General features: G+C 39.5%; 1 protein-coding gene across 2 annotated transcripts in view; it reads right to left on the bottom strand.

Moving 5' to 3' along the window:
- The window catches only part of jtb (jumping translocation breakpoint), a 33,257-nt gene extending 25,136 nt beyond the window's left edge, over window positions 1–8,121 (bottom strand). For both annotated transcript variants that reach the window (XM_073069761.1, XM_073069790.1), the window contains exon 1: window positions 8,086–8,121. In XM_073069761.1, coding sequence (XP_072925862.1) covers window positions 8,086–8,106 — 21 coding nt within the window. In that variant the 5' untranslated portion in view covers window positions 8,107–8,121. The remainder of the gene's footprint in view (window positions 1–8,085) is intronic.
- Window positions 8,122–14,810: the final 6,689 nt, after the last annotated feature.

The raw sequence follows: 14,810 nt of genomic DNA, 5'->3' as shown, positions 1-14,810 counted from the left end.
GGGATAGTAAAAGCGTTAGAACCCCAAAGCCTCCTACTCCCCCTCCCACACACAATCAGTAGCAAAACAACGACCCACTCCTCTCCCACTTAAAAGCATCAGCACCCTCCACCCACCAAGCAAGCAATAGCAAAGACCCCAATAACGACCATGATCTGAGGTACAACAAAAACTAATTGTTCACTCAGCAATTGGACATACCACAGGCTTTCTCTCCCCCTCATAAAGGGACGGAGAGCAGTCACCCTGTCACATCAAAAGGGAAGACAAAACAACGGGCTGTTTTGAGATGATAAAGTCTGCCACGTGGCTTTTTTCCCTGGGGTTCTCCGACTCAAGAATTGGCAACAAACTCTCCCCCACCAACGAGAGAGAGCGAGAGCACGTGACTTGCCAGATACAGAAGCTGATCCGCTGTTCCCAATATTTAGTTTTCTCCCGTGATGCTTCAGTCTGTGCCACTGGTATAGAGTTGGCTCGTCCACAGGGCCGTAAGGCCTCAGAACCATGAAGGCCTGCTTGTCTTCTAGGCTGTCTCCTTGGGATATCGAAAATTGGCCAGTCGTTAGCCACTGGGAGCGGGTCCCATCACCACAAGGTTCGACTGAATCCCATCCACCTTGAACTGGAAAATGAAGAGACATTAAAGGCAGAAATTAAGTTGTTTCTGCAGGTGAGCTCAAAGGGGTCACTGTAAGGCACCATCATTGCTCCACCCTTTATTCCTTGCAGTGTCTTCAAATTAACCAGACATAAAACAATGCAACACAGAAACAGGCCTTTTGAGCCACCATGTCTTTGCCAACAATGATGCGATTGTAACGAATCCCATTTGCCAACACATCTGCTTTCCTTGAGTTCCTGCTTGTTCATATGCCCCTCTTGATGAAAAATCAGATCCATAGCATCCTAATACAACCTCCCTATTTTTTAAATAAATAATTGTGTTCAGTTGCCTCCTAGCATTTAGAGGAAAATAACCGCCTTGTGCCAGGTTTTGTAACATAATTCTTTTAAAAAGTACAATATTAACCATATAATATTGAAATCTCCAAAAATATCTCTGAGGTCCCACAGAGCTCAGAAGTACCACAGTATAAATACATAATTACCACAGGATAAATACCTATGGCAATGTTGGGTTTGTTTGTTTAGCTAAGGGCAAATTTCTTTCAGAATCTTTGCTAGAAATATTTTGTTTTACCAATTTCACTTTCTTCCCTGAGGATGTCAATAAAATGATGTCTTGGTAAACTGTTTAATCCTGAGACATAATCGCTGAAGTCAGTCCAACCTTCAACATCTTGTAATCTTAACAAGGTAGCACACCACAGAAAATAAACAGACTACATGCATGTTTAATGAAAAAAAAAGTGAATAGTGATGGACACTTGCATGTTTTTGTAGAACGTTTACTGCTAAGTGGCTAGGCTAAGCTCCAAAGGACTAGGTCATTTGTAAGGAAAAGTGCCAGATTTACTGGGTTTTCTCCGCATAAAAATCGTCCTAGTACCTATGATTGAAAGAAGTGCAGTTAGTGAGGTTGTATAGTTTTGAGAATAGAAAGTACAGTACTCTGTTTCAATAAAAGAATGCTCAAGATATCGTTTAGGTGGCATCTGCAGAGAGAGAAATACAACTAAATCTTCCAGTCTGTGACTAGCACAAGCCAATCTCATTGACACAAGTCCAGGAATTACTGAATGAAGTGATACCACTTGTAATAGTTGTTGAGATCTTCCAGATTTGGAGATCCATCAGGATTCCATCAACATATTCATAGCAATTAAGTGTGAGTGTGGGAATATTCCTTTGTTTCTGGATGGTGGTGCAATCCAATAAGATTTCCTTGTACATATTTTCCCTCCCCTCCCTCCCATTTGCAACAATGTTTCAACATTGTGACCCTCCGCCATAGAGATACTCTATTCAGTTAGGGAAATTTTATTTCCACACCAGACTCAGACCCATGTATTTAAGAGACTCTTTATTTTACGTGACATGGAGAGTCATCCCTCCTGAGAGCAGCAACCCTGCATTTGGTTATGCAAATATTGCAAATGCAAACAGTAATGGTTACACATTTTAACAAAAACAATTGTTAGTGATAAAATAGCTTTGCCCAGACCTTGTTCAACTGAATGCAAACACATGAAAACACTCAAGTCACAGTCGTGTGATTTACACACATAGCCTTGTGACTGACACCAGCAGGCTGAAGGGCAGTACAGCACCTGATTCCTGCTGATCTACACATTGAGCAGTGCAGACATGCAATTCTATGGCTGTTCCTGAAATGCTGAGTGTGTGTCATCAGACTCCTCTGCCTCCTTCCTTGATGGTAACGATGAGAAGAGGGCATGTCCTGGGTGATGGGGGTCCTTAATGATGGATGCCCTTTTGACACATCACCTTCTGAAAGTGCCCTAGATGCTGCAGAGCTAGTGCCCATGATGGAGCTGGCAGAGTTTACAACTCTCTGCAGCTTTTTCTGATCATGTGCAGTGGCCCCTCCACACCAAACAGTAATACAACCAGTTAGACTGCTCTCCATGGTACACCTGTAGAAATTTGCAAGAGTCTTTGATGACATACCAATTCTCCTCAAACTCCAAGTAAAATATAGCTGCTTTCCTTCTGCCTTTCTGAAGTTAACTTGCTAGCATAATTATGAACTCTTGCATTTATGTGGCTGTTAAAGTGTTTAATCATGTTTTCAAATGCATAGGCAATGATAGAAATCATTAAAGAAAGGAAATGTTATTTTACACATATAATGCAAATCATGTATGTAGTATGCACCCTCCTGGTTAGAGCTACTGGTGGAGATATGAGTGAGAGACAGGCATTCTCAAAAAAGGCTGCTCCAGAGAACTGATTATTCACTTGAGAGGGTTAACAAGTCGAGGATACGAACAAAATTATTTCAGTGAAGTTGCATGTGAGAAGAATTTGTTTCAGAAAGGAAACAATTGGCTGACTCAGTGATATACCAAAAGGATGAGCTTCAGCCATGCTCTGTGACACACACTGCATTGTCAGCAGCCGCGAAAGTAAGCAGACTACTCAACTTCTGTAACTATGGATCATTTCTAGCAGGGACTGCTGACATGTGCATCACTGCTCAGAGTCTGGTGAGGCCCTATACTCACCAGGTCATGAATACAATATTCCACAGAGCATTAGACTTAATCTATCCTGAATTGATCATACTCTGTCAAATTGAGAGGTCCACAGCATATCCCATAGGAGTGCTACTTTCATAAAGTGATTGGAGCTGTGGATACTCTCCATGTTGCACAGAAGCCAGTAAATATTGAACATACTGCTTTCACCAATTGCAAGGGATACCATGCATTGAATGTAATTATCTTTTGTGATGCCCAACTGCACATCCTTTCACGTCAGTGCAAAGGCACCTTGGAAGTACACATGCTGCCTCTGCCTCCTATACTTGGGAAATATAATGCCCAGAGATCATAGTTTTAAGGTGAGAGGAGAAAAGCTTTAAAGATCTTGTGAGGCAATCTTTTGATAACTGACTGGATTCCACTGTGTGTAGGTGGTGGAAACAGATATGCTAACAACATATAAGAGGCATTTAGGCAGCCAGTTAAAAAGGCAGATGGGAGGATATAGATCTTAAGACCATAAGACATAGAATTAGGCCATTTGTCTGATCGATTCTGCCAGGTCATTCCATCATGGCTGATTTATTATCCCTCTCAAACCCATTCTCCTGCCTTCTCCCTGTAGCCTTTGATGCCCTGACTAATCAAGAACCTATCAACCTCCACTTTAAATATACCCAATTATTTGGACTGTGCAGTTGTCTGTGGCAATGAATTCCTCAGATTCACTACCCTCTGGTTAATGAAATTTCTCATCTCTGTTCTGTATGTATGTCCCTCTATTCTGGGGCTAGGCCCCGTGGGTGTAGACTCCCCCACTTTCGGAAACATCCTCTCCACATCCACTCCATCTAGTCCTTTCAAAGTTCATAGGTTTCAATGAGATCCTCCCTCATTCTTCCAGGCCAAGAGCCATCAAATGCTCCTCATACTTTAATCCTTTCATTCCTGGAATCATTCTCGTTAACCTCCTCTGGACCCCCTCCAAAGCCAGCACATCTTTCGTAGATAAGGGGCCCGAACTGCTTACAATACTCCTAGTATGGTCTGAGCAATGCCTCATAAAACTTCAGCTTTATGGCCTTGTTTTTATATTCTAGTCCTCTCAAAATGAATGTCAATATTGCATTTGTCTTCCTTACCACCTTGTCAAGCTGGAAATCCTGTATGAGGCCTCCCAAGTGCCTTTGCACCTCTGATTGTTGAATCTTCTACCCATATAGAAAACAGTCTACACTTACATTCCTTCTACCAAAGTGTATGACCATACTCTTCTTTACATTAGATTCCATCTGCCTCTTCTTTGCCCTTTCTCCCAGTCTGTATAGGTCCTTCTGTAGACTCCCTTCTTCCTCAACACTACCTGCCTCTCTACCTATATTGTATACAAACTTGGCCACAAAGCCAATAATTTTGTCATCCAAATACTGACATATAACATGAAAAGAAGCAGTCCCAACACAGACCCCTACAGAACACCACTAGTCAGCGACAGCCTAACAGAAAAGGCGCCCTTTATTCTCACTCTTTGCCTCTTGCCAGTCGGCCAAAACTCGATTCATGCTGGTATCTTTCATTTAATACCATAGGCAATTATATTATTAAGCATCCTGTCAAAGGCCCTCTGAAAATCCAAGTAAACAACATCCATTGACTCTCAATTGCTATCTTGCCTGTTATTTTCCCAAAGAATTCTGATAGATTGGTCAGGCAAGATTTCCCCTTAAGGAAACCATTAAGAAGGGGAGGAAGCATTAAGAAGAGGGACGCCTCACATCTTAATAAGCTGGTAAGGAAGGTGGGCTCTGTCGTGGGCAAAGTACTGGAGAGTTTAACATCGGTAGCTGAGTGAAGGGCGCTGAGTAGGCTACGGTCAATTATGGAAAACTCTGAACATCCTCTACATAGCACCATCCAGAGACAGAGGAGCAGTTTCAGCGACAGGTTACTATCGATGCAATGCTCCTCAGACAGGATGAAGAGGTCAATACTCCCCAATGCCATTAGGCTTTACAATTCAACTGCCAGGACTTAAGAACTTTTTAAAAGCTATTATTAATGCTTTTTGAGATAGTGATTTAGATGCATATCATATTTTTTACTGAGTTAAGTATTGTATGTTATTAGTTTTGCTACAACAAGTGTATGGGACATTGGAAAAAAAGTTGAATTTCCCCATGGGGATGAATAAAGTATCTATCTATCTATCTATCTATCATACTGATTTTGGCCTATTTTATCACGTACCTACAAGCACCTTGAAACATCAGATTCCAACAACTTACCAACCACTGAAGTCAGACTAATTGGCTTATAATTTCCTTTTCTCTGCCTCCCTCCCTTCTTAAAGAGTGGAGTGACATTTTCAATTTCCCATTCCTCCAGAACCATTCCAGAATCTAGTGCATCTTGAAAGATTATGACTAATGCCTTCACAGTCTCTTCAGCTACCTTTTTCTGAACCTTGCAGTGTAGTCCATCTGACCTTTCAGCTTTCCAAGCACCTACTCCTTAGTGATAACAACTACACTCTCTTCTGCCCTTTTACACTCCCAAATTTCTGGGAGTGTTAGTGTCTTCCACAGTGAAGACTGACACAAAATACTTATTAAGTTCATCTGCCATTTCTTTATTCCCCCATTACTTCCTCTCCAGCGTCATCTTCCAGTGGTTCAATGTCCACTTTTGCCTCTTTTTGTCTTTATATATCTGAAAAATGTTATCTTCTTTTATTTTATTGACTAGCTTACCTTCATGTCATCTTTTTTCTTATGGCTTTTTAGTTGCCATCTATTGGCTTTTAAAAACTTCTCAATCCTCTGACTTCCCACTAATTTTTGCTATATTATACGCCCTCTCTTACTTCTATCCTGTCTTTGACTTCCCTTGTCAGTCACGGTTGCCTCATCCTCCCTTTAGAATGTATTCTTTGGAATGTATCTATCCTGCACCTTCCAAATTGCTTGCAGAAACTGCAGCCATTGTTGTTCTGCCATTATCTCTTCTAATGCCCTCTTCCACTCAACTTTGGCCACCTCCTTTCTTAAGCCTCCGTAATTCCCTTTACCCCTCTGTAATACTGGTACATCTGACTTTAACTTCTCCCCTTCAAACTGCAGGGTGAATTCTATCATATTCCGATCACTGTCTCTAATGGTTCCTCTACCTTAAGCTTCCTAATCAAAGCTGTTCATTACACTACACCCAATCCAGAATCGCTGTTCCCCTAGTAGGCTCAACCACAAGCTGCTCCAAAATAGAATCTCATAGGCATTCTACAAAACCCTTCTGTTGGGGTCTAGCACCAACCAGATTTTCCCAATCTACCAGTATATTGAAATCCCCCCATGACTATCAAAATGTTGTCCTTTTACATCTCCAGTTGTAATTTGTATCCCACAACCTGGCTACTGTTCGGAGGCCTGTGTATAACACCCATCAGCGTCTCTTTACCCTTGCAGTTGCAGAAGGATTCTACATCTTCCAATCCATGTCACCTCTTTCTAAGGATTTGATTTCACTTTTTTTTTTAAAGCCAACAGAGCCACCCCACCCTCTCTGCCTACCTGCCTGTATTTTCAACACAATGTGTATCCTTGGATCTTAAGTTCCTAATTATGATCTTCTTTCAGCCACAATTAATGCAGTCATGTGGGATTAGATTAATTTGGCATTATGGTTAGCACAGACATGGTGGGCCAGTTCCTATGAGGTACATGGAAACACTAGCATCTGTATTTTTTTCCCTCCAAGATACTCACAGTCCTGACTTGGAAATACATTACTATTTCTTTATCACTGGGTGTAAGGGCTGAAGGACTGCAGTAATTTAAGGTGTCTTACCACTAATTTCACAAGGGCAATTATGAATAGGCACAAAATGTTGACCCAGATCCTATAATAATGCACACTCTTTACTTGAGTACCATTGTAAATGAAAAAAACCAGAGAACAACTTGAAACATTACCAAAGTATTGGAGAAGCAATATTGTAATATTGCTCTCATCAAGAGCATGAAATCTGCCCTAAGATTGTTATCCAAATGTTTGTCCCTCCACTTATGGCTCAAATCTCAACCATAAAACCCTGTCCCAGTTGCAACCTGAGGTTTCAGTCACTCTTCAACTTAGTTTTGTCAGGACGCTGGAGCAGGGATCCAGTTGCAGACCCACTACCGTGCACACGGTGATATCAATTGAGTAACAAATCCCAAGGTGCAAATAAAGTCAGCATCAAAGTTCAGGCAGAGATTAAAACATCCAGAAAATCCAAAAATCATAATCAGGAAACAGGCAGTCAATATTCAGACAGACAGGGTACCAACACAAATGCTGGGAAGGCTCAGGAAAATTCACTGGCACAATCTAGCAACAAACAGCTGAAAACACAGGACTGAAATACACCAAGCAATAAACAGAGAGGCAGATGATAAGTGGAGCACAATAAGACTCAGGTGGCAGCAATACAGGTAGTAGTGAGAAACAGGTGAGAGGTGGAGTACTCAGTGATACAGGGGCCGGAACACAGCAGGAACAGGGACAGGAGCACATGGCAATACAAAACCACAGACTGACAGCTAAGGGGGAGGTACTGACAAGTTTTCACATGATGTTTCCACTTCTGGTATCTGAGGGATTGAAAATAATTTACAGCATGCTCTGGAGAAGCTAAGTCATGATGAGAAAAAGGCACAGATCAAGAGTTCAGCAGCAAAGAAGTAGAAACCTGCAATAATTCCACATATCCCTGCAAGGCAAAGTTAAATAAATGCTGAAGACATGCTAAGTTTAAACTTTACATTAAAGATGTGAACATTGGTTTCTTTCACATTAAATGCAGTTAATTGCAGGATGTGTGACATTTGAATAGTATGATGGTGTTGTGTAGCATTGACAAACTGCCCCAACTTTAAACTAGCTTCAGAGTTAAATTAATATATCAATTATTACTTACATAAAGTGTGAAACTGAACATTGATATCTTTAGTGCATCCAAGAGGGGTTCTTGAAACAGTATGTGGAGAGTCCAGCTCAAGGAAAGAACATTCTAGACCTAGTTTCGGAATTGGGTCAGGAGGGGAGAGCCATTGATTGCTGAACATTCCAAAGATGAGAAAGAATTTAGTAAAGATTTGAATTTCTAAGCCTTGAAATTCTTGGACCAGGCATTGGTTACCAATGAATATAATAATCTATGCCTTATAATGCGAAAAAGCATGTTTACTACTGGGTTAAATCGAACCATGAAAATCATATTTTAAACAATCTTTTAGAAAAGTGCAGGTTAATTAGTGACAAGAGGAATCCGTTAAAGATTAGCTGCATTTAACAGATTACCTTCCTAAAATCTTTTGAGCCTTCAGAATTCAGCAATTCTGTTCATGTAGGTGCTTTTGACTAAAGTCATTCCTTTCAATGATTATCCACTACTCTGTACCTCCATGCCTCCCAAACCCCACCCCCAGCACAGACCAGGCTCCTCATTCAACCGTAGTCTCTAAAGCCAGCCTGTGAAGCCCGACCTGACTTAATTTTCTCTGCTAGTCCATCAATGTCATCTAGTGGATGAAAGAGCTTTGTGTTTTTATGTGAAGGACAGTGAATTGTGATAAAGCTTTGATTATAAAAGATCCATGGAGCTGAAGGAGCCATAGACAAAAATGGCACGTAACACGCCCTTTTCTGAGCTGTTGAATGAAATGCATTATTATTTTCAGCTACATAGATAGCCCTTAAGCCATGCCTGCAAATATCATCATACTTAACTGTGCCTTATACTTACCATCTGTCTTGCCTTCTTAATTTAGACATGAACCAAAAAATATATTTTTAATTTAAATTGGCAGATTTTAATGGCAGTTAAGTAATATTGAAAATATCTCTAGATTTATACATTTCCTGAACATGGTACATTAATTCGGCTCTGTTCAATATTAAATCGGATATTACCTGGATAAATTTTGAAAGTGAATGCTTCTGTTGGGAAGACCTGTACACCATCAATATGGAACAGAATTTTGTGCATTTGTCAAATACAATTTTACTATTAATGATTAAAAATGCTGAAAATTACATGCTGCAAATGCTCAATAAATATTACTATCAGGCAAAGTGCCGCATCAGAATAAAATGTGTAAATTCTTTGGTCTTTAAGATTTTTATTTTTATGTTTTTTATTTAGAGTGTAACATGTCCTTCTGGCTCAATGAGCCCACACCACCCGATTACACCCATGTGACCAATCAACTCATGAACTCAGTACATCTTTGTAATGTGGGACGAAGCCAGAGCACCTGGAGGAAATCCATGTGGTCACAGGGAGAATGTACAATTTTCTTACATACCGTGGCAGGAAATGAACCCAGGTTGCTGGAGCTGTAATAGCATTACACTAACTGCTATTAGCAGAGGACGATTTCAATCCATCAACCTCTGGGTTATGGACCCAGTATGCTCCTGCTGCACCACTCTGCTTTTGGGTATTCTCCCTCAAAGTAATCACAAAAATAACATTAGAAGCATTAACAATTCCATCCAATTTGCTGACTGGTCATTTCTGCTCATTTTAAATTTAATTTCTGTCGATTTGCTTGTTTAATTTTATTATGAATACATAACCTAAACACAACAGCAAGCAAATTAATGCTACAATTTTATTGGAACAGTGATATGGCTATTTATTCGTAGAATAAGTGCAACAATTAACAATTGACTAACAGTTAGCAGGCCCTGAAATACCAGCTACTTCTCATATATTGGCTGAATAATGCAGAAATGTCCTCAAACATAAGTGTCTAGTCACGAGATCTGCTCCAACGACGTAAAATAGTACTCTTGTATCGAGAGAGGTGGGATGACAGAGGAATATAAAGCATACTGCCTGGGGTCAGTTGGTCCATTTGATCTTCCAGGCAAATTCTGTCCTCTCCATGACAAAGCCTTTCACGGTTTTCCCAGAATAGACTCTCCTCCATGTAGTCATTTGGAATGTTGTGGATATTTTGATGCTAAGGAAGAGAAAGTAAATGAATTAGTAGAAAAATCATCAATGAAGTGCTTCGAGAGGTTGGCCATGGCCAGAAATCAACTCTTAAGCAAGGACCTAGACCTCCTGCAATTTGCCGATTGCCACAATAAGTCTACAACAGATGCAATCTCACTAGCTCTCCACTTGGCCTTGGATCACCTGGACAATAGCAATACCTACTTCAGGTTGCTGCTTATTGATTATAGTTCAGCGTGCAACACAATCATATCCTCAGTTCTAATCAACAAGCTCCAAAAGCTAGGCCTCTCTACCTCCCTCTGCACTTCCTCACCGGAGACCACAGTCAATGTGGATTGGAAATAACATCTCCTCCTCGCTGACAATACTGGCGCACCTCAAAGTTGTGTGTTTAACCCACTGCTCTGCTCTCTGCACACCCACAACTATGTGGCTAGACACAATTCAACTGCCATCTATAAATTTATAATGACAGAGCCATTGTTGGCAGAATTTTATTTGGTGACAAAGAGACATACAAGAGATAGGTCAGCTAGTTGAATGGTGTCACACCAACAACCTTGCACTCAATGTCAACAAGAGTAAGGAATTGATTGTGGACTTCAGGAAAGGGAAGTCTGGAGAACTCACACTAGTCTTCATCAAGGGTTCAGCAGTGGAAAGGGGGAGGAGTTTCAAGTTTCTGGGTTTCAATATCCCTGAAGATCTATCCTGAGTTCAATATACTGATGCAATTACAAAGAGGACACTACAGTGGCTATATTTGATTCAAAGTTTGGGGAGACTTCCTATGTCACCAAAGACTCTTGCAAACAGGTGTACTGTGGAGAGCATTCTAACTAGTTGCATCATTGTCTGGTATGGAGAAGCCACTGTACAGGATTGGAAAAATCTAGGAAATTGTAAGCTCAACGAGCTCCATCTTGAGAGTTAGCCTTTCCAGTACCAAGTACACCGTCAAAAGGTGATGTCTCAAGAAGGAGGCATTGTTATTAAGGATCCCCATCATCCAAACATGTCCTCATCTCATTGCTACTAACATTTCAGGATAAACCTCTTCCATTAGATTTCTGAATGGACAATGAAACCATGAACACTACCTTATTATTTTTTTTGCTCTCTTTTTGCACTACTTAATTTATTTTTATATGTATTTCTTATTGTAATTTATAGTTAAAAATGGTTAAGTACTGCAATGTTCTGCTGCTGCAAAACAACAAATATGCCAGCGATATTAAACCTGATTCTGATTCTAGTAATTCATTAAGATTAACTTCCAGATCTTTACATCTTCAAAATTCAGCAATGTATGAAGTCATTTATTTTAATCAGATTACTTTTTCCTTGATGGAATGGGGGATGGTGTATAATCAAATTAATGTTCCTTGTATTTGGACAGATGGCCTCTTGTGGACCTTGCCTTTGGGGTAGTTTTTTTTCTTTTTCTTAAGTTAGTTAAATGTGAACAAAGCATGAAATTTGTCAATAAAAAGACACAAAGTCAGCCCCAAAAAGTTAACCAAAACACAAACACTTCCTGGTTATTAACCTGATTTTTAATGCTAGTTGATGACAAGATCAAAATTAGAACAAATACTAAATGCTTGGATGTTAGGCTCAACCTAATCCAGCTAGGCAAGGAAGTTATAACACAACATCCGCAGCTACTCCCAACTCTGGACAGCATGCAAGTTAGTTTTCATTCGTTTTAAATCCATGATTCCAAATTTTACTTAGGCAGTTTGAAAGTTAAACTTAACATTCAGGGTTAAATTTTTGTCTGTATTCATAACATACTTCATTCTTAATTGAAAGTTGAAGAATTCTGTAGAATTTCATAACTTAGATTCTAATACTGCAAATCATCTTTGTCGTTCTTATCTGTAAGGCTTGCTCTCTTGATATGGTCCTACACTGCTGTTCAGGTTAACTTCACCTAGCAATCTACTATATACATTCTTATTTGTCCTTTAATTAGTCAGATTCACCCCCAGCAATCCTTTTCACTTTTCTCCTTCCTATAGTAATCCTCAGTTTAAAATATCCAAATCACCAATTGCAATTTGCATACAGGAGAAATAAGACTATAAGACACAGGAGCTGAAGAGCCAGTGTTCAATGAATAACAACCGAGCTCTTAATATCAACTGTACATGTAAAACACAGATTTAGTTTGTGATAAATGGTGCTCCTTCTTCAAGATTTTTACAATATTGCCAGATAGCAGCACTCAGGGTGTGTTTTATGGTGGCATCCGTCAGTCTCGAGAGACCATGGATCTGCGCCTGGAGCTTCCAGGGCGCAGGCCTGGGCAGGGTTGTATGGGAGACCGGCAGTTGCCCAAGCTGCAGGCCTTCCCTTCTCCACGCCACTGATGTTGTCCAAGGGAAGGGCACTAGGACCCATGCAACTTGGCACCAGTGATGTCGCAGAGCAATGTGTTGTTAAGTGCCTTGCTCAAGGACACAAACACGCTGCCTCAGGTGAGGCTCAAACCAGTGACCTTCAGGTTACTAGTCTGATGCCTTGTCCACTAGGCCACACGCCAATGTGTTTTATATTAAAATCCTTTTAGGAATATTTAAATCCTCAATCATAAACTATTATTTGCAATAATTTGTTGAAACATACCAATAATATGAGCCTCCTGTTTTTCATGTTCTGTTTCCATGGCATCACATAGCGTCTTGGAATACAAGGGTGAAGGGCTGAGAAAACTGGATTATGAGCTTCCTTGCAACTGGAGAACATATTTAAAAATGAATAAATAATGCAGTTTGCTTAAAGCATGCCTTATTTGAAATTAATGTATAAAATGTGTATTTCAGTTCTAAAAGGCATTTAATTTGTTTAAGAAGATTTTCATATCGTGCTTTTTTGCGCTCCATCAAATCCAGGGTAATAATTACCTCCTCCCATAGATGCTGTCTGGCCTGCTGAGTTCTGCCCTCATTTTGTGTTTTTTTTAATAATTATTTCATTCTCCTTTACACTTGTGCACTGGAAATTACTTTAAACAACCTTGGATCTTTTAGACAGGCACACGAACAATCAGGGAATGTAGGGATACAGACCACATGCAGGCAAATAAGATGGTTTTGACTGGCATGCTGGTCAACACAGATACTATGGGCTTAAGGGCCTGTTCTATGTTTTACAGCTAGCATTTCTTTTTATTTCTTTTATTATCATTTTTATTATTCCATTACCTCACAGATAAGTAATCTTCAAAGCTAATGCTATTAAATAAATCAAATTCAGATTTCTTATATTTGTTAGATTAGATGAGCTTTATTCGTCACTTGTACATTGAAACATACAGTGACGTGCGTTGTTTGAGGACACAGTCTGAGGATGTGCTGGCAGCATTCTGCAAGTGTTGCCAACTTAGCATGCGCTCAATTTACTAACCCTAACCCATACATCTTGGAATGTGGTAGGAAACCAGAACATTCAGAGGAAACTCACATGCCCCCAGGGAGAACATACAAAACCCTCACGGAGAGCCGCAAGAATTGAGCCCCAGTCATTGATCACTGGAGCTGCAATAATTTTATACTAATTACTAATTACCACTAGCATCTTCTGTGTTCTTTTCCCCTACTGCCCGTTGTTTTTCTCTGAAAATTACATTTACTCATTTCCATGTTGCCTACACATTTTAAAGACTGGAGCATTATCAAATCTGTAATCTCATTTTAGGATCTAAGTTATTGTTGTAAACTATGGTAGATTTGCAATGAACACATGAACTGATTTATACTTCATCTATATATTATTCCAGATAAAGTTATATTAAAAGAAAAAAATGATGTTCTGGCAGAACTGCTATTGTTTCAATACAGGATGCTAGTTAGAGCTTTCTCCCTTCATTTACATTTGCCAGAGCTTGCTCTTATGGAATTACAATGCATGGTTGTCTCACCCAGTGAACCTTTAACAAGTGAATACATTGTTTATTTAAAATATTCTATAGATCGATTACAGGACACAAATCGATGAGATTCTTTACCCAATCTTTGCTGAATTTCATTTGTTACAATCCCTCAATTCAGTTAATTTAAGTAACAGTTTGTACCTTGACTGGTAGTTCATAAGGTATGGACACCAAAAAAAACTTAGATGCATAGAAACAAATCTCTGTGTTTAGTTCTCTGAAACTAAGTTGGTTGTGGGCTACTTAATTTTTGTATGTGGCTTTCCCTTTAAGTCTTTTCACCTTTTATTTCAGAATTATTATGCAGCAGACCTTTGATACTTCACTTTCCATTTAAACTATCCCACAAAGTATAAATTTTTCCGTGCTACCAGAATAACTCATTTATAAATGTTAATGGCTAACTAATTTTCTTGTAGATAACCATAAGACCATAAGACATACGAACAGAGTTAGCCATTCAGTCCATCAAGTCTGCTCTGCCATTACGTTATGGCTGATTTATTATCCCTCTCAACCCCATTCTCCTGCCTTCTCCCTGAAACCAATTTAAAATTATCCCTTTAAAAACATAGTGGCTTTGAAATTTAAGGATTTTAGTCAATTCGATTTACCGAAGGTTAGAGTTTTTTCTTCATTTAAATTAAGGCTGAATCACTATTTAAAAATGCAGTATTTTATCTCAATTGAAGGGGAAAAGCAACCAAATTTATTATGATAGTACTGGAAATTATTT

This window comes from Hemitrygon akajei, chromosome 2 (genome assembly GCF_048418815.1).
Source record: "Hemitrygon akajei chromosome 2, sHemAka1.3, whole genome shotgun sequence".
Classification (NCBI taxonomy): Eukaryota; Metazoa; Chordata; class Chondrichthyes; order Myliobatiformes; family Dasyatidae; genus Hemitrygon; species Hemitrygon akajei.
The sequence above is the reverse complement of the archived record's forward strand: the minus strand, read 5'-3'. Positions and strand labels throughout refer to the sequence as shown.